At 32.6% G+C, this 21,966-nt stretch overlaps 1 protein-coding gene across 1 annotated transcript in view; it reads right to left on the reverse strand.

Annotated features, from left to right (window-relative positions):
• Positions 1-4,167: 4,167 nt before the first annotated feature.
• Positions 4,168-21,966, reverse strand: part of LOC117789488 (neuroligin 4-like) — a 42,279-nt gene continuing 24,480 nt past the window's right edge. The window contains exons 10-11 of the mRNA XM_034628518.1: positions 14,874-15,325; positions 4,168-4,683 (exon numbers count right to left, since the gene is read on the reverse strand). Of these exons, the coding sequence (XP_034484409.1) occupies positions 4,198-4,683; positions 14,874-15,325 (938 nt within the window). The 3' untranslated portion in view covers positions 4,168-4,197. The remainder of the gene's footprint in view (positions 4,684-14,873; positions 15,326-21,966) is intronic.

The following is a 21,966-nucleotide window of genomic DNA, read 5'->3' on the forward strand; positions in this document are numbered from 1 at the left end:
ACTTAATTCGAATATATTTCTATGCATTGGACAGCTCATAAATATTAAGGAATTTGCATGATCTATTATATAAATATAAAAAATTTATGCGCTGTTATAAAAGTTGATAAATATTCAAAATGGGATACAAAAACATAAAAAACATAGCCAATGTGAATTAATTGTGTTGTACGTGTGTCTGGGTGGGCGGTGTGTATGGGGGCGTGGTATTTAAAATAATAATCATAATTTGCAACACCTGTCATCAACTTTTTATGTGTCTCTTTTACAGCGTCAATGACCATATTTTTGCAAATTTCTCATAAAAAGTAATTTGTAAAATATTCAACAATAAAACATTTAGAATAAAAAGGTAGCAAGTGTCATTTAACTTACAACTTCTCCCCTCAAAAATAAAGTCTTCAACCCACACATTTTTTTCGCATTTAGTTTACCATAAAAACCCAACATTAAAAAACTAATATGCATTTAAGGCAAACATCCAACAACCTGACGAGCTTTATTGCACTGCTAATGGGATTGTTTGGACTCGGGTATCAGGGGCTTATTAGTTGAATGTGCTAATTTAATAGATGCCACATGAGCATTAGCAACTTTGATAATTCTCCTTTTCCTTTCTTTTACCTGAAATCTGATGATGGTAGCAAAAAAGCAAAGGTTAATTAGTTTGGTGCAAGGTCTTCGTATTCAACAATATTTTTACTTTAGTATTATTTGCTAATTTTATATTTTTGCTTTTATTTATTTATGCACGACTAAAAGAAGAAATTACTAAGTATAAAAATTAAGTTAAGAATTTAAATAATGAACTGTATTAACAATATATTTAGATCTGTTCGTCTTTCTGCTTCTTTCAATTGCTTTTATCTTTCTTATAGTTAAAAAATTAAAATGAGCTGATTTGTAAAAAAAATGTCAAAATGAAAATGAGTTGAAACTTTTCTGCTTTGCCAAAAATAAATAATCGTATTTGAATAATCAAATTTATGTTACTAAACAATCCAATAATTAAATGAATATTACATTTAAATTAGAGCAACATTAAACGTGAAAAATATAATAATAAACAATGTTTATGAGAATACTTTAGAAATTCACTGTGCATACTTGTAGAATGTACATATATATTACATACATATTACATACACACATATAAACTACCTACACATACTCATGCACATTAACATAGCTTAACATATTTGAAGTGAGTTTAATTTAAATTAATTATGCTACACACTATTAAACTTTTTATATATGTATAATGAAATTTTTGAACAAAACTTTCGCTTTGGAAAAGTTAATGCAGTAAAAAAGAAAACAAGTTACAACAAATTGTTCGCCGTCTCCTCGGTTGTGTTGCATTCAACATTGGCAAAGGGACAACAACACAGGACATCACAGGACATCACAGGACAACACAACAAAATGGGCAGTGTATATTTTGTTTTGTATTATTTGTTGGCAAGTTAATTGGAATAGTTTTCGCCAAAGATCAACAAGCTGAGCAACAGCAACAACAAGCGCAGACAGCGAAGTTCGAGTGTGCCACAAAATGTGGCAGAGATCGGCAAAGCGATGGGAGCAGATACACTGAAAAAAAGAGCAACTTCTGAAATCAAGAACATTCATCTTAAATGTTTTGGTCTTAAAATTATATAATTTGAAGACCAAATTACTGAAACTAAGATTAGTAAACTTAAAAATTTTAAACTCTTAATATAAGAATAAAAATTTAAAATTGTTAGGAAAGTATAAATAGGAACTTTTTCTTTTTTCGGCTCGGAATCCCACTCGTAACAAATTAAAATAACATTTATTAAATTACTAAAACAGAACAAATTTCAAATAAATCAAAATTGAAAAATAAAAATATAAATAATTATAAATATAAGAAATATTTTTTTTATTTAATTTTTTGATTTTAATTTAAAGAACATATATTCTTTAAATAAGAATTTGGTCTTATTTAAGATGCTCTTAAAATCAAGATGTGATCTCTTAATTTAAGAATTTTATGTTCTCGACGCATTTTTTAGACCAAAACTTTTAGCTCTAAGAACAAAATCTTGATTTTAGAACATTTGTTTTTATCAGTGTACTTAATGCATATTCAGTGCACAGCTGGAAATTACACTGCAAGTGATGGGAGGATGTGTTCCCAGCTTAAAGTCGATAATAATGTGAATGCTCTTCACAACTTTGAAATGTGGCATGCCCCCCCTTTGAGCCACATGCGAGTAAGCCAGGAGTCCAAAGCATTTTATTGTGCACATAAAACTTTATTTAATAACCGCTGTACATGCTGGGAACTTGGGCTGCTGTGTCGCGACCATAAAAAGCATCCATTAAAACTGCAAAAACCGAAAGAAAAGTAAAAATATTTGGAAAGGCATATAAACGAAAGCATTTAAAATAAAAACATGTCTGAGCCCTTTGAAAGCGGCCAACAAACTGGGATTTATGGCCTTAAGACTTTTACAATCTTTATTAGCTGTTAGCGGGTCTCGTCTATCGCTATAATGTGTCAATGGAGACATTTCGAAAGTTACACATACGATTGACTTTAGTATTTATAACCGTTTCAATAACAATAACGTTATTAAATTGCTGATGTTGCTTTAATTTATTTAATTACGAGCATTGTTTATGTGTTTTCATCTCTTTTTTTGTTTCCTCATTAAGTGTAATAGTCAATAACAATGTCAATAATGTTGAATGACAATTTATCAGGACAACTGTACTTACGCTTTTAATGATTTTTTAAGACCAAAAAAAAAAACAAAATCACTTTTCATTTAATAATTTGTTTTATTTTATGTAATTGTTTTTCTTTGCTTATGTTTCGTTTTATGACTTAATTGAATTTTAATTTTATTTTTTGTGTTTTTAACTAGACGATTATAAACTTTGCCATTAACACATTTAGTATATTCGTTTTCGCTTTATGTTTGAAAAGTATTTGTTGTTGAACGTAATTTTGATATTTAATAAAAAATAATTTAAATATGAATACATGTGAGTGTTAAATTAATCTTTAAAACTATTGTATACAAGCTCGTCCAAATTATCAGACTCTTACGTAAATTGCAACAAAAGAAAATTAATAAAATGAATACTAAATAAAGAAAAGGCTGTATTTATAAAATTTGGCTTATCTAAAATAATATATACTATGAATTGGCTTGCAGCAACCGATTTTGGGAACATATCTGCATATTTTAAACATAACTATTTATTTATTTATTTTTGTTTTTAGTCTGATTTGTCTGATTTTATTACTTTAGGATCACCTGTATTAATTGATTGTGTTTATTACGATTATAATTATAAAAAATTAACAAATTAAATAACGAATTAAGTCTAATTAATGATAAGCAACGAAATTTCGAATTTTAATTTCTGTGAAATTGTTATAAAATGGCAGTTCAAATCAGACCGAATTATTTAAATATAACTTAACAGTTTAATTGGCTGCATTAAATAAATTTGAATAAATTTACCTCGAATTGTGTTATATTGTTGTTTTGATTTTTTACGATCTATTTTGAGCCATTCTTTCATACTGATGTTTTTTTGTTTTATTTCACTTAAAGAAAATAATACCACATTGTTTTAGTACAGTTTGTCTATATTTTTCATTTAAATACTTATTTCAATTCTTTTCAGTTTTTATGTATTAGTTTTATTGTGGTTCTATGGGGGAGTTTTGAGTTTATGTACACGTTATAATGCCAATATATCTATTTGTCTACTATCGACAGATTTAAGTAGATAGATATTTGGGCAGCTTTTCAAATTTATTGTTAATATTATTATTATTATTATCATTAACTACATTTGCTGAATAGTAGAAAAAATGTGTGCTACACTTAAATGATTAAATGATGGGTGTTTACTTATGTGTAACTTATAGACAAATTTATCATATATATAATTAATTAGTTCACAACAGATCTAATTAGTAACTAAACACTAACATTGACTTACTTACATGTTGATTTAATTATTTCGTTATTTACAGGACTTACGAACTACAAAATTTTAGCTACACTTTTATGATTCGCTTAACAACACTGTCTTTTTTTTTAAACATAATTTCTGCAAACAAATTGTTTAAGTTATTAAATCTTAGACTAGGTCTAAACAGAGATTAGGTGCAGTCTAGTAGTTGTCGAATACTTTCGGATTAGTTGCGGATTAATCCGAGAAGTTCTTCTCGTCGGAGAAGCGCACATGATGCTGTTGCTTAATCCGTCCCCCGGCAGCGTTTCTCTGTTTCAATGCCGCCATTCTCACAATTCCGTTGCCGTTGCCGTTTCCGGATTTCACGTTGGCACTGCCGGTCGTCAACGTGGGTGACATTGTCGCCGTCGATGTGGTTGTGGATGTGGACTGGGATGTGGGCGAGGACGAGTCCGCCGTCCACTGTTCATCGCAGGAGCAGTAACCGCGTGCCACATCACCACCCTCCAGTGCCAGTGCGTGCAACTCCCGCCTGAATTTCAGCTTTTTCAGTTGCAACTTGTGCTCAGTGCTATCCACTGATCCAGCAATTGCTTCTCCTCTTGTGGATTCTATTCCTGTCATTGTCGTTGCTGTTGTTGTTGTCGTTTCGTGTTCCGCATTGAGCTGGCTGTCATCGTGGTCGTCCAGTTTGGTTGCCTCTTTCGGCGCATAGAACTCCTCGGGCGTTTCTGCACGCAGCGTTTCTATGGACCTGCAAGTGGCCAGAAAATTAAACAAACAAATAAGTATTAATTATTAAAAAATAAGTTAGACATTTCTAGTCGAGTGTGCTTCCTTTACTAAGACTTAATATTGAAACTCAAACAGTCTTAAATGACCTAAGCAGCATCATTATAAGTTATATTATAAAACTCAAGAAATAATCATTATTCTATGAGTTCTATTATTTTACTTATGATTACTTTTAAAAAAAAAAAAAAAAACTTAAAAAATAATCATTATTTTTGAGCAAAAAAAAAATAAAACTTATAGCATAATGATTATTTTTTGAGTTTTATAATATAACTTATAATGATTACTTATATTATTTTTTGAGCAAAACAAAAAAACTTAAAAAATAAACATTATTTTTGAGCAAAAAAAATTAAACTCAAAGCATAAGGATTAATAATAATCATTATTTTTGAACAAAAAAATAAAACTCAAAGCATAATGATTATTTCTTGAGATCTAATTTTTATTAATCAAGAGTAAAACTCAAGGTGTTATTTTGACTTTATAAAAAAAAAGTAAAATAAAATAATTTTGTTATTGAAAATATAAATATAAATTTTGTCCACATATTCCTTATAAAAAAAGTCGAAAAACACCTTAAGTTTTACTTTTGATTGAAAAAAAATAGATCCCAAGAAATTATCATTATGCTTTGAGTGTTATTTTTTTTTTGCTCAAAAATAATGATTACTATTAATCATTATGCTTTGAGTTTAATTTTTTTTGCTCAACAATAATTATTATTTTTTAAGTTTTTTTTTTGCTGAAAAATAATGATTATTTCATAATTAAAATAATAAAAACCATAAATCTTAAGATCATGGTGAAATTGCATAGATTATCCTTAAAGAAAATGTTTGGTATATTTCAAGTTTTTTTACAGTTACTAGAAGTGAATGATTTTTTCAATTGAAAAAACCAAATAATCATTATTTATTGTCCCTGAACCTAAGTTGTTCTTGTGATTTGTTGGATTTTTTAAAGACTATATTTTTAGGGAACCATAATACTATATTTCCAGTCTCTAGTATCGACGTACACTCTAACCCAGGGAAACAACTCTTCTTTGATCATTTCAATACAGCATAAACACTTTAATCCAGTTCATAGCTTTTGCTTTCCGCAGTGATTGCGAAGCGGAAAGCAAAGTCCAAGTACCAGCCCTATTTTTAACAGCTCTCCAGAAAAATTGTGTTTTCGCCGCTTGCACTTACATCTACTTAAAAAGTTAATTAGCGCTCAGTCAAATAAGTAAATAAATAAAACAGCAAAATTAAAGGAATTATTTATTTCAATTGCAGCAGCGGGAAAATATTGTCGATGGCTTTTTGCATTAACAATCACAGCTGCAGCTAATTAATTATGTGTTTTAATGCATGAAAATCACTATAATTTATACAAATAAATTAACATAATATTTATATAGGCAGCTCCGGCTAAGCATATGTTAATTTTCATTATTGTACACAGCAATCATTTATTAAACTGCATTAAAACATTGACAAGTGTTAATTGAATATTCTGCATTGGTAAAAAATCTTTATTTAGGGGTAATTAAATATATAAGTACCTAGTCTATTTTGCACTAATGGTTAAAAAAATAAATTTTAAGGCAGTTGAACTTCATCATTATAGCCATCATACTCTCCCTGAATAAAAGTTTTCAGGGACAGTAAATAATGATTATTTTAATTTTTTTATCTGAAAAAATCATTCCTTTCTATATAGTATCTTTAAAAGAGCATGAAATATAAAAAAATTTTCATTAAGGGTAATCTATGCAATTTTACCAGGATTTTTAAATATATGATTTTTATTATTTTACTCATACAAAATTCATTACTTTTGAGCAAAAACATAAATTTCAAGAAATAATCATTATTTTTGAGCAATATAATAAAACTTATAGAACAATGATTATTATCTGAGTTTTATATTTTTGATCAAATAAAACTCAAGTTGGTTTTTTGACTTTTTTATAAGGAATATGTACAAACTTTATATACACTTCTAGTCAGTTAATCAAGGCAATCCAGGTATATATGTACATTTTGTAATCATAAGTAAAATAATTAAAATCAATAATAATGATTATTTCTTGAGTTTTATAATAAAACTTATAACGATAACAGTCCCAGATATTTTTAAGCTAGATGCAGAGAATTTACTGTCAAACTTTCTGTTAAAATTTAACTAAACCTTAAAAATAATAATAAAAAAAATGGTACAAAATAAATAAAAAATAAAATACATTTTTAACATTTGCTACATTTTTGATGTAGTTTAACAGTTGTCAAAAAAAGTTAGCAATAGTAAAATTTATGTATTAAGAACATCACTGCCCTCAAGGAAAATATACTGAGCTAAAAACAACATTTCATTAAAGTTTGTTTTTAGCTTGAGGGTAGGCAAAGTATTAGGCTGAACTGGTAAATAAGCGAGGCATTCACAGTGTTATCTCAGATGACCTCTTGTCTGTTTTTAGCAGCAGCTTTAACTGGATACGTACTAAACGAGTGCGTCAGCCGTTGGCCTTGTTGTTCTTGCCTCTTTTTTTTTGGCCATCAAAGCTTACGATTCATGTTTACGAACTAGTTGCCTTGAGAGATGCCATTGCCACGCCCACGCCTACGCTAACGCCCACCTAAGGCCCACGCTTTCGTTCAACCGCAGACACAGAGAGAGAGAGAGAGAGTCCCACATCACTTTGTTCATTTGTGCCATTTTAGATGTGTGGCCATGGAACTCTTTGTACTAGTATTTGTATTTGTATCTGTATCTGTATATGCATCTGTCGCTGGAACTGTCTGTATGCGTACACTGGTAAAAAAAATGTTCTAAAATCAAGATTTTGGTCTCAGAACTAAAAAATGCGTCGAGAACATACAATTCTTAAATTAAAAGAAGACATCTTGATTTTAAGAACATTTTAAATAAGAGCAAGTTTTTATTTTAAGTATAAATGTTCTTATAATAAACATCAAAAAATAAAATTAATAAAAATTATGTTTTATATTAATAATTTTTTTTACTTTAAAATTTTTATTTATTTACAGTTTATTCTGTCTTAGTAATTTTATAAATGTTTTATTAATTTGTTACGAGTGGGATTCGAGCCGCCGCCTACTGCTTCAAAACTGAAGCGGCCTCTCTAACCAAAGCGCCACGGTGACAGCATTTGTTAGATACGAAATGGTACCTATTTATACCTTCCTAACAATTTAAGATTTTTATTCTTATACTAAGATTTAAAGATTTTTTAGTTTAATAATCTTAGCTTTAGCAATTTGATCTTAAAATAATCTTATTTTAAGAACAAAATATTTAAGATGAATGTTCTTGATTTTAGAAGTTGGTCTTTTTTTTCAGTGTATCTGTGCGTGTCTATCTGTGTCTGCCCAACTCGCCCATTTGCCGCTGTCACTGCCGCTTCCATTTAGCATTGCATACTTCATTGCGCTCTGCTGGCGTTTTCCATTATGCTTTTGTGTTTGGCTCAAAAATGCAACGGAAAAGTCTTGTACTCGCACATATAACTAGTTCTTTTTCCCCTCTCTCTCTCTCTCTCTCTCTAGCACGTCATATATTTTTTGTGCGTGCTCATTTTTGCACTAGAGTAAACTCAGTTTGTGCCTTGCCGCCAGAATTTATGCATAGAAAGCGAAAAGTGCAAACTAAAGTGCAGCTGCAAAATGCGCGGATGCCTTTTGTTTTGTCCGCCCGGGCTGCTGTCAGCATGGCATCACTGGCTTCCCTCTGATTCCCCTCTGATTCCCCAGTGACTCTCCGGTTGCTTTGGTTCCTTGACTTCCTTTGGAGCCGGAGAAGAGGTGGTGTACAGTTGAGCGCGCAATTTGGCGCAGATTGCTGGCAGGGGAACATGAGAGGGGAGAAAGGCGTGTTTAGATTTCAGGGAAAACTGTAAAACTGTGCAATGCCCGTAATGCAAATCGTAACTGCACACAATGTGTGCAAGCTTCTTGCAAAACTCAATCTACCTATCTACCTCTCTTTCCCCCGCCCTTCTAAGCCTTTCTATCCCTTTCCCACTGCAGGCCATCATTAACGTATTACGGCCATGTTTGTGTTGTCACTTTGCATATCTGCTAAGAAGAAGGCAACACACACGAACATTTAAGTTGCTGCTTGAGAATAAATAAAGATTAGCCAATGTTCAACATTTTCCAGACAGCAACAATGATGCTAATAAAAACAATAACATGACACAAAATGAAAATGTTCCAAAGTAACGTAAGTTTAGTTTATGTAACAATTAGATATGCTGCGAAGAACTATATTCTTAAGTTCAATTTGAAAATGTAAGGTTGCCTTAGACCAATTAGAATAACTAGAACATAAATTTCGGTTAAGATATTATTTTTAAATTATTTATTTACTGAATTTAGGGCCGGATTTTGAATTTCCAGTTAAAAGCCCATATCGAGTAGAACAGAAAACGTTCTGGTAGCTCGAAATTCCATATAAAAGTTTCGGTGCCATAAAGAAAAGAAGAATTTGACAACTATTCCATAGGAAACTTTTCTACTCGAAACTGGCCTTAAGGCGTTCTCAGTATATCAGAAATATTTTGACGTAGAAAGTATAGAAATTAATGTAAAATTTGAAAATATCTATTTGATAATATTGAAGACATTGGAGACATTGAAAAACCGTCTCTTAATATCGTTCGTCACAAAATTGGATATCAGAAATTTTGGGGCATGAAAACACTTTCGTCACTAGGCTTTTACCTCGTGAAGAGATTTTTTTTTTTTTTTTTTTTTTTTGGAAGATATGGCTTTGCAGTTATGTAATCACATAAAAGATTTTGCAGGAACCTTAAATAGAACAATGTAGGTAATACACTATGATAAAGGACTACAGCCGCAAACTCAAATAATATGTGTACGACTGTGATTTAGAAATTACAATTATGTTTATGCATTCACAAATGAATACATGGACTTAACTTGGTCAACAAGTCCAAGCATATTACCACACTAATATCCCATTTCATTAACTTTAATACCTCGCGTGTTGACTAAAGTAATTGAAACTTTTGCACTAATTTTACACAACACGTTTATCATACCCATGTGTGTGTGTGTGTGTGTGTGTGTGTGTGGAAATTTTCTCTATTTGGTTGCCCGCACACACATACACATGTAATTTAAACTAAATTGCATAAAGTTTTCACCACATTTGTGCACGAAACTTGTCAACTTTTACATTTAGCTCGGTTTTCAACTCAAATCCTGCGCAGAGATGAAAAATTTATATATTTATATTCTCGTTTCTAGAAATGGCGGCAAAAGTAATAGCAATTAATGTCACCTTAGCCATCTGACCTCAAACGAAATGAATCCATTTAATGGATTGCACAATTCGCATTTTAATGGATTTAAATTTAGTAGACAGTATTAATATTCAAATAATTCATTTTCAAACGAATAGTTTCACCTAATCCAATAATTAATTACGTCGAAAGCTTGTTGAATAATTTCGAAATGTCAAATCGAACTTAATAAGATTTAAGTTATTTAAATTGCATATGGATTTGAATATGTGCGCATTCAGACGAGTTGGCTTTTAACTTAATCTGACCGTTTATAATTTATTAACCAATTAATTAATATAGCTTTAGCTTCAGCGATTTCCAAAAAGCAATTATGAATAGGCTAAAAGATTCCATTGAAAGCTATATTCTAATATGCTGATAAGATTTCGTAAAAATGTTTTAAGAAAAGCCATGAATCATTTTTGTTTTATGCTTAATTTAATGCATTAATAGTTTTAGAGAAGTTGGTATCGATTTTTATACGTTAAATTTTATTGGTAAGCAGCAGAGAAATTACTGCTTTAGATATATCAAATTTACACATCTTTTCTGCTTTTAAAGTGAATTTAATTATTTCAACATTTCTATTCTCATCACATAATAAATCTTAGCCAGAGGTAATAATTTAAAATCGCAGCAAGTTTGCTCAACAACTGCAATTTGTGTTGTTTTTTTGTGCTTGGCTTCCTTTGTTGTAGTTATTTTTTTTAGTTAAAAGTTAAACAAGTGCTCCAAAAGAGAAATAAAAAAGTAAATAAAAAGAAAACCAGAAGTAAGAACACGGTATGGAAAATTAATGTTTATTGCGCTTTTAACACATATACACTTCTGCAGAGCGCCCCCAAGCAACGGATGTTCGTAAATACATATATATACACATTATATAAGTACATATATACTCTTCATATATGGTAGATGTAAATTTACATAACGGTTGCCACTTGCTGCTCGTGCTTTTTACTTTTGTTGGAAAATTGCATTTTCCCGAGCACAAGAGAAGAGCACAAATGTTAATCAGCTAAAAGTCATGGAGGTGATGCTGCGTGCCACAGCTGAGGTCTGAGACGGAACGTTGGCCACCGCGAAGGTGTTCAGGTCAGGTGTAACAAGGGAGAAGAAAAAAAATGGAAAGAAATGCAAATTTAATTGTATGCCAGCTGAATAAATGGCCTGCCCACACAAACAGACATGCAAACACATACACACACACACACACACAAAGACAACAGCCATTTTACTATGCTAAATTAAAGTGGCTGCAAGTGGACAAGCCGTTGAAGGGCTTCCTGGAGATAGGGTATTTCAGACGGCATATGCATATTTATTTATTTATTTATGCATGTCCAAAAGCAGCTTGCACAGAAAAAATTACTAATTATAAAAATTAAGTAAAGAATTTAAAATCCAATTATATATTTAAAATAAATTAAGAACTGTAAATAAAAAATTAAAATTACAAAAAATTAAAAAAAGGTTCATTGGAAAATATGGTACAGTATAGAAAAAAAGCTATTATTAAAGTCTTGCGAAAAACCCAAGCAAATCAAAATATGTATAAACATTATAAAATAAAAATAAACCCTTGTAGTTTATTTAATAATCTAATAGTTCTTACAAAAATTAAGACAAATCAGAGAGAAAATTATTTGAATTTAAATCCTTTAAAAAAAATATTTACAAAGCATTTGAAGCTTTTAAATGTTTTATTTCTTGCCAAATAGTTTATAATATTTGCCTTCACATACTACTGAAATTCCTTTGCCGCAGTTCGTAAAGAATTCTGTAGTCTAGCATACCTTGAACTATTTTTGGTTTGCACTAACTAAATTATACATATTAACTTAAATTAATTTGTTTGTGTGCTTCTTTTCTTCCACATTTTGTGGTGCAGTTTTAATTTAACTTTGGTTGTGAAAGTTATGCTACTAAATTAGCCAAACATCTTGTTTAAAATGCAATTTTAAAAATTTACTGTTCCTGACTTTGTATGCACCTGTCTTATAATGTAGGGCATATATGTAAGTATTCTATATATTTTCACGGAAAATTGCAACAATATTTCAGTGTCCATCCGTCCAGGCTGGGAACCTGTTTTGTACTTTCATGACTTCATTACATGTTATGCACATGGAGAATGATTAAGGGTTCTAGTTCTTTGTATGCCTTGCGCATTTTTCCATGTCAGCAGCTACGACATTTGAGTTCACCTTACCACACCGAGTAGAGAACTAACAGTTTGGGTATATTGTAACTTTGTTGAATACCCTACATATGTGTAATGAACTTAAAAAGGGTGCTTTGAGTTATTAATATGACTCTTTAAATTTTAACCACTTTTTTCAATAAATTAACTTAGAAGTTACAATCTATATATTGAGAAGATAATTTCAGGAAATTTTTGAATCAATAACATTCAGATTTTTTCTATAAATTTTGTAAGCAACAAATTCGCAACTGAACAATTCTTTATATATTACTTGTAGCCTTATTATTTCATTACGTTAGAAATTTTTGTTCACTTATTTTTTAAAAATAAATAAATAACTATAAATATGTATATGCAAAAGGGTATTTACCAGACTGACACAGTACACTACAGTTTGCTTTCTATCTTGTATTTTTTTTTTTTTTATCAAATAAAGGGCAGACATTTTTTTCAGCCGCATATGTGACATGCCGTTTGTCATTTCTGATCAGAATTGTGACCATATTTGTTTAACCTTTTGCGTTTGACCTTCTTTGCCCTATGAGGGGTTGAAATTTTTAACATTTTTTCAGGTTTATGTTAAGTATGCGAATGATGCGTCTGACAATGTATAGCCATTTATATAAATTTAAACGTAAACAATATTTAAATTTAATCTGATAAATTTTCTATACATCCTACACAAAATGTATGTAGTTATAAAAGATATTTTAGACTAAAAAGGTATTGAAACTAATGTCAAATGAATAAATAACATTCATATACAATCAAACTGAGCTCATAGTAACCTGCATTCAACAATTCTACAACTATGGCCACATTTGCTTTATATTTAACTGCTGCCATGATGAGACTTGAACCACCAACAGATTGGAATGCAATTGTCGAGCTTGCTTTGAACCAGATGCATGTCACTTCGAGACGTAACTATTGCTTAAAGCAATTGCATAAAGCTTTGGAAGTTGGACTACGTTTTGGCATAATAAAGGAACTCAATGACAAATATTATTTATATGAATATGGAAAGCTCGACGCGGAAGGTAATGTCAGTTATGATTTCGATAGTAGCGCCTTTGGTCAATTAGCAGATATAAGTTTATCTGACGAAGATTTGGCAGAGAATCAATTGGAAACAAATGCATACACGAATGGGGATATTTCTGATATGCTAACCAAGTGGGGAAGAGTCGGCTTGAGAGCTGACGAGATCATTTTAAGAGATCATTGCCAAATGGATATGAATGTAGATCAATCAGAAACAATTAAAAATGAAAACATGCTGACTTTCAATGAAAATGAAGGTGATAACTCTGGGAACTCAAATGCAAATAAAAGCGAAGTCTTGATAGCTGGTCAATTGATTGAAGAAAATGTCAATATGAAGCAAGCAGTAACAATCAAAGATCAATACAACTCTACTCAAAATGGAAATGACCCAGAGAACTCAGAAGGAAGTAAAGAAATCACTAATGACTTTGGTGCATTTTCAGAAATTTTTGAAATGGATCAATCGATATTTACTGAAGTTCCAAATACAAACGAGAGTGAAGACTTTGCTAATTTTATGGATAATCTCATAAATGAATTGCTTGATATAGATGAAGATGCAGTTGAATATGAGCTTCCAGAAATTAAATTTGAAAATGCGAACATAAAGAAAATGGCTATTCATTTCCCACTGAAAAGAAAGATGTTCAATGATTGTGAACGAGAAGTAAAAAAGCTAAAAACTGGCTAAAAAGTGCTGGTTATATTTTATGTTATACACTTAATATTTAAACGTAGAGTTTCACAGTAGTTTCAAAATTAAGAAAAATATTATAAAAATTAAATAAACGATAAAGCTGTATATTAAAATACAAATTATTTTTCTCACTTTGTGAAAGCTCTAAGTACTTAACAATAAAAACATGTAGAAGCTTAGAAATTATAATTTTTCATGACACGAATTTAATTCAGTGAAGTAACTCCGACCCTATAAACTTTATACTATTAAATAAGTGTATTTGTGTATTAACACTAACTTTTATTATTATCTAATATTCAAATAAATCGCTAAATAGAACGGGCAAATAGAACGGCAGTAATTTCTGATATAATTTATTAGACAATGCAAGCGCCTAAGAGTATGCAGTAGTTTAATGGCAAAAGCGCTTAAAATTCAGAAATATACAGGTGTGTTCTACAAATCTCTAAAGCAACTCAAAACCAATTGTTGCTGTTCCTGAAAATAAGAAACCATTGCTTTCAAAAGCTTAAAAAATTCTTAAGAGATTTGACAAATTTAAATATTTATTAAAATGAATTAAAATATCTTTAAATTAAAAAAAAATATGTTCGAAAATATGAAATCTCTAAAATTTTATTAACACCAACATTTCGAATGGTTTTTTTCAAAAACATTTCTCTTCAAAATCTCTGGAGATTTCTGGAACACACCTGATAATTTGTACATAGTCAGGGTGTTGATTATAACTTTTATCGCTGGTTTTGAACTGTTATCAGAGCTCTCTTTGGCAATTGAACCTTAAGGCGAACTTACCCGGTTGATGACTATAAATCCAACTCAAAGACCGATGCCTATCAGACGCGCATCTCGTCGATGGCTGCTTGTGGCACTTGCTGCTGCTGCTGTGGATGCTGATGCTGCTGATGTTGCTGTTGCTGTTGATGTTGCTGCTGTGACACAGCAGCTTCGCCATGGGCGTGAATCATATGACCATGGGAGTGAGCATGTATGTGACCCTTGGTGGAGCTGGGCGCACTGCTGACCCCGCTGCTGCTGCTGCCGCCCGATGGCGTCTGATCGAGCAGCCCCTTTGAGTTGTTGTTGGTGCTGCTGTTGCTATTGCTGTTGCTGCTGCTGCTGGTGGTTGTTGTCGACGAGGAAGCGGTACGCAACGGTGGACGTGGACCACGTATATGATGAGTCTGCATGCCCGTTAGCACAGTTCCATTTGCTTGATGCTTGCCAACCTGCTGATGTTGTTGCTGCTGTTGCAGTTGCAGTTGCTGTTGTTGATGTTGATATTGTTGTAACTCTGGAATATGGAGAGTAAGGGTAGAACATGTACATAAGCTACTTATATGCTTATGCATATGTCGGCATATTATCTAGCTAATATTTATTGACGAGCGGCATCAGCAATAACAGCGCCAGCAACAACAACAACACCCAGACAAAAGTCAATGTGTACACAACAACGTCAACTATAAAACATACATTGTCATCGTCATCGTTATTGCTGTCGCCATTGTCATCGACATCGACATCGACAATGTTATTGGGTCTGCTGCGCTTTTTATGCCAACCAATTGCCAACGCCATAACCTCGTCCTGAACCTCCCCTCCTCTTCTATACATAATGCCCATGTTGTTCAACTCATCGTTCAAAATGTGCAAATGGTTGCAGCCATCGACACTGCTAATATTTTGATGTTTTCTCTAGCCCGACAACCACATGTCAAATAACAAGCTCTCCAATCCTTTCCCTTCCCTTGCCACACATCTCTCTGCTTCCCATAAAAGCTCATAAATAATATCTAGGTAATCATGTGTATGTAATCATGTCTGTTAATTTGTTTGCCAACACTGCACAAATGGAGCAAATGCAGTTTTATTGCTCTCTTTTTTAAAATGCCGAGTCATACGTATTATACATAAAAACGGCAAGACATTTTGTATCTTTATAATATTTCCTATTCAAAATTATACTTGCAATCCGGAAATAACACCGTATCGGAACCGTTAACCAAAACTAACCGTTTCATTTCTAGTACCGGAACTGAAACCGTAACTGAAATTAATTCTCTTTCAAGAACCGAAACGCTTGTTGTGTTAAAGTAGCTAGGTCAAAGAGTTGACAAACTTCAAACTGTCATAACTTGAAGAAAACTAGCGCGATTTGCAATCGGAATGTCATTTTGATTATGGTTTGGCCTCTATATTCATTCTGTATTTAAATTTGTTCATTTACAAAAATTTTTTAATTTTCGACTATCGAAGCCATGGTTCCACGTCAATGGTAAGGGTCCCCCCTTTGAAATTTTGAAAATTCAAAATTTTAAATCTCAAGTTTTTACTTTTAATCAACTCCATATATCGTAATTGGTATAAAAAAACACTTTAAACTTGATTCTGAGACCTTTCATTTTTCTGTAAAAAATCATGTCAATATTAAAAAATATTTTGACTTGTAAAGTTGCTGGATCAGAGGCTTGAGCAACTTCGGAATGTCATAACTTTGGCAAAACTGTATGATTTTCAAGCGTAATGACATTAAATTCAGAGGGAAACCTTTTTCTTAAAAATATAAATTTTATTTGAATGCTGAATGAATTTAGAGGCCAAACCATTATCAAAATGGCATTCTGCATGGAAATCAGTTCGGATTTGTGAAAATTCGCTAATTAGCAAGTATTTGAGTTTATATACTTGACAGTTGGCTTAAGGAAAAGGTTGGTAAAGAAAATTATTCTGAAAGCATCCTTCGTCTTGGCGTTTTATTATGCCTAACTACGCTGACTGTTGGCTGTTTACTTTCATAATTTCATTGCACGTCTAGGAGCTAAATAAAAGAATACGCACTCAATAGACAGACTCTAGAGAGCATTCAAAGTCAATGGCTGCTGGCTTATGACTATTCCTTGCAAAGGCACCCAAGGACACCACAAACTTGAAGTAAGATGAAAGCTTCGACTTTGGCTTTACTTTAAGTAGCACAAAAGTACAAATACACGTGATGCCTAAAATGCATAATATAGTAGATGGTTGCAGGGAATTACGACAACGAGAACTCGTACATGCGCCATTTCCCTTTGGACCCAGCATCAGAACTGCCCTCAATTCTGAATATGAAATTAACAACGGTGCGTATGCGTATTCGTTGCATGTATGTTCGTGAGTCAGTGTGTGTGTGAACGGTATATAACGCAATAAATTTTCAATTTTCATGCGTTTCTGTTCGCTTTAACTTTTTTCTGCTGGCGATCCGCAGTGAAGCAAATCTAATTTATATGCGCATCACTTATACGCAATGTTGTACAAATGCAAAAGCGACTTGCATGCAATTATTAGCACAACGTAGAAAGGCTGTAACAAATGTCCATATTACGAACTGGAAAATACCACATTTTGTTTTCAGCAGTCCCTGGAATGTAAATCCAACTGCTAAGCAGCTGAGCAGTCGCAGCCAAAATTATGTACTCAAATTTTTATCTATATCCGTTCAACGGATGTTGATTTGTCCTAAATGACAAGGCCGCAAATACCACACGCATAACTCAACCAATAAAATTATGCTCAAAAAGGGTTCACTTAATTCGCGAGTGACCATTAACCAGTCACCCTTGTGACCATTGTGACCAGTTCGGTCTACATCAGAGCAATCGAGTGATCCGACACAAGTGCAGTCTATAGTGCATTGCATGTACGCTAGGGGGCGTGTGTGTGCGTGTGTTGTGAATTAATGAGCTTATCCTAACTATACGCCAATTTATTGCTCAATTTTATTGCTACTACTTATGTGCACAAATTTAAGCTTACTACATTTGAACTTATCAAACAAATCCATTCTGAATATCAGAGATAGAAAAGCTGCGATTAATAAACAACATCGTTGTGTGCGAGCAAGTTATTATTTTATTTGGGGTAAGGAAATTTCACTATACACCCAATACAAGTTTGTATTGGCATAACAAAAAATAAATCTGTTCTATAACATTAAAAAAAATTAGTAATTCTTCTTCACATTCTATTGATTGATGTATTTTAAATAATTTAATAAATGATATCAGAGCCATAATGACATTGGAAATAGTAACCGTTAAGGCAAGCTACCGAGTAACCAAATCATTCCCATTTGATTTGATACAAATGAGTCTATGCCATGGCAGATTAGCATACAATTTAAAGCTTTTCAATCAAATATAAATCACAAGTAGAGATTGAACTTGCCTACAACACAAACAACAACAACAAAATCAACAACATACGCTTGGAAAGTTTGTGCAACTTAGCACAAAACTGTACATAGTAAATCAGTTGGCACGGCGAAAAAGAAAAGGTGCTGCTTGGTGAGGGGCGAGGCGAGGCGGGGCGGGGCGGAGAAAGGCAGCGACTGAAGCAACAGTATAAACAGACTATTTTTCAAAATGCAATGCGAAGAAATCTAAAGGATATCGAGGGAAATTTATGTGCGTCTATTTACTATTGACTCGGGCATTGAGCGCACGAATGAGCAGATATTAAGTATACGCAACGCGAACGTGTGTGTGTGAGCGAATGAGGAGCATAATTAAATTAGATTTATGGCGCACGTGATTGTAAAATTGAGTTAATGTGCATACAGAAAGATCGAGCTGTGGCCGAGCAGAGAACATCGAACAAAATGAATTCTTCTAGAAAACTTTGCAAGATAAATGGTTGTCGAACATTTTGAGTGCACGGAAATCGTACCTTGTTTGTCATGTCATCAATAAACGACGAACAACATGAAGGATGAGCGGCAATAGCAAAGATACGAAAGCAGACACTGAGGCGAAAGCAAATGGAATGAACATATTATAAAATAGGAAAAGTAATATACAAGAACGTTTTTGCCAAGGAAGTGCCACGGAAATAGAAGTCAGCACATCCAACTGGACATATTTAAGTTACAAGCTGCAGCTCTAGCATCAGCTTTAGCATATATACATACATACATTGAATTGAGCACTGAAGCGCATCAATGAAATATTTATGAGTGCCACCATGTAGATTTATGTATGTTTCTGGAGGTCTGTCTGACCTAACTTTAATCGAATTGAAAAATTTATTAGCTGGATTAGCTCGTGGGACTCGACTCCATAGTATTTTAGTTGGATCTAACTTAAGTTGTCGCCTGGCTTGAGCTTTAAGGAATACTTGTAGAGAAACTTGATGGATAGTTACAAATTAAACGATGTTAAACCAAATGAAACCTTCCAATATCCTTATAAGAAGTTATTTATATAGATTAGTTTAATTGTTGTGAAGTTTAAATTTATTTAAGTTTGTATATGATTAATATCGATTTAAGTAAACATAAATAAAATACAATTTATAATTATTTAAATAATAACTTTAATATAAAATGCGATAGTACCTATGCAAACACAAGTCGTAGTCAGTTATTCCTTAAATTCAGGCTCTAAATTTATATTGAAGAGTTTTATTATTTTACCTATTATTACTTTTGAGCAAAAAATAAAACTCAGGAATCATTATTTTTGATCAAAAAAATAAAACTCATAGAATATTGATTATTTCTTTCAAAAAATAAAACTCATAGAATATTGATTATTTCTTGAGTTTAATTTTCTTGAATCAAAAATAAAACTCAAGGTGTTTCTTTGATTTATAAAATTGTTGAAAATATAACTTAAAAAAATTAATCAAGTTTTATTTTTGATATAAAAATGGTTCACTGATTAGTTATGAATATAAATTTTGTCCATATATTCCTTATAAAAAAGGCAAAGTAATTATTAAAGAAATAATTATGCTATGAGTTTTATTTTTCTGATAAAAAATAATGATTATTTCGTAAGTTTTATTTTTTGTTTAAAAATAATGATTATTTTATGAGTTAAATAATAAATAATTATAAATTTTAAGATCATGGTGAAATTGCATAGATTACCCTTAAAGAAACTTTTTGGTTTATTTCACTTATTTTTAAAGTTACTAGAAGTGAATGATTTTTTCAATTGAAAAAAACAAAATAATCAATATTTACTGTCTCTGGTTTTTATAGCAAATGAGAGCAGTAAACTTTTTGAGGGGATATTAAATCAAAGCATTTGAAGCCTAGATGTTACAAGTACCAACTGACTGCGTCCTTAAAGCAGATCCTTTATTACGCCAAATTGTGTGGCTTACTGGGGCCAGCAGCAGGAGAACTGACCACTAAGGATGTCATACTGTTGACTTTCCCTCAGCCGAGACAATAAAATAATATTGTCTTATCTAACTAGCTGCGCATTGCACAACAACAATGAGAATGGGGCTGGAACTGTGATTGGGAGTGGGAATGGGAATGTGACAAAGGAAATGTAAGCGTAGAGAAAGAAAACTATCATCCATTGGCAAAACAAGAACCACAACTACAGGAAAAGTCACATTTGTATGCCCCTTGTTAGGTCAGTCGTTTCGTCGGAATCATCAAAGCTGAGTGAAAGAGGGGGGAGAGTGAGAGAGAGTGAGAGAGAGTAGATAATAAAACCAGCCACAATGTGGTGGCAACTGCGAAAGATCGAAGAGTGTCTTGGCCATGGAATGATTCAATGTGGAGGCCCAATTTTCTTTTTCTGCCTTTGAACAGACAGCAAACATATGTTGATGGAGGCGATAGGGAGAGAAACCGGGATATGAATAAGAACTGGATCTGAGGGGCAGACAGTGGAGACGGTTTGGGTGTGAAAGAGGGAGACAGAATGAGTCTAGGCTCCGGCTGCTTTGCAAATAGAATTTTCATCATCTTTCTTGTATTTTCCTCAAGCGCACACACTGCGTATGCGTGATAAACGATTTCAGCGTGTGCGTGTGTTCATGTGCCAGTGTTGAAATTTCAATAATAACATTTGTATGAAGCTGTTTATGTCCTGTTGCCAGTCCTGGAGGTGATGTTATGCATGCCTTACTTTGACAATGTGGCTGACAATCACGTCACGTCAGGGTCTGTGTCTATCTCCCTCTCGCTCTCACTCTTTATCGTTCCTTTTCTCTTTCATTACCCCGTGCTGTCTACTTGCTTGTACTTACTCGTGTTGGGCTTAGCAGGCAAGTCGCGTTTGCCTTTTGTTTGCTGCTTTATTATACCCGTTACTTAAAAAATAAGTAAAAGGTATATGGTGTTCGTTGGAATGTATGGAACAGGGAGAAGAAGGCATCTCCGACCCTATAAAGTATATATATTCTTGATCAGCATCAATAGCCGAGTCGATATAGCCATGTGTGTCTATCCGTCTGTCCGTCCGTCCGTCCGTCCGTATGAACAAAAGGATCTCAGAGACTATAAGAGTTGGAGCAACCAAATTAGGCACACAGATTTCTATATACCCCACGCAGATCAAGTTTGTTTCAATTTTAAGCCACGCCCCCCTCCGCCCCCGTAAATCGCGAAAAAACACCACATCCACAGTTTTTAAGATAATGCAGTTTTTATGGTAAATAACGTTTTCTGTTAATATTACCTTTAATCTCACTTAGCCCCAGCAAGATCGGACAAGTAGAACGGAAGTAATAGCTAACCAAAGTTATTAGTAAAGTTATTATTTCAATACAATCACCTAAAAGTATGCAGTATTTTTTGTTGAGTATTAATTTCTTTAAGTACTTTGATATATATTGAAATAAGTAACGGGTATCCTATGGTCGGCATCTCGACTATAGCCTTTCCGACTAGTTTTTATTATATTCAGCAACTTCTTATACCAGACTCACACACACACACACAGGCAGACGAACACGCACACAGCTGTCAGCAAAAATCGTTTAAGCTTCATTGTTTTACTCAATTTTGTTGATTTTGCTTGCGGTTTGGTTTTTGCGACGATATTGTTTGGCGGCTGCTTTTGAATATACTGTGAATTTATGGTGAAAATTATGCAATGTTTGAATAAGTTGAAAGCTGCGTAAATCAAATATGGAATGACTATGATA

The sequence above is a fragment of the Drosophila innubila genome (assembly GCF_004354385.1).
Source record: "Drosophila innubila isolate TH190305 chromosome 3R unlocalized genomic scaffold, UK_Dinn_1.0 2_E_3R, whole genome shotgun sequence".
Taxonomy (NCBI): domain Eukaryota; kingdom Metazoa; phylum Arthropoda; class Insecta; order Diptera; family Drosophilidae; genus Drosophila; species Drosophila innubila.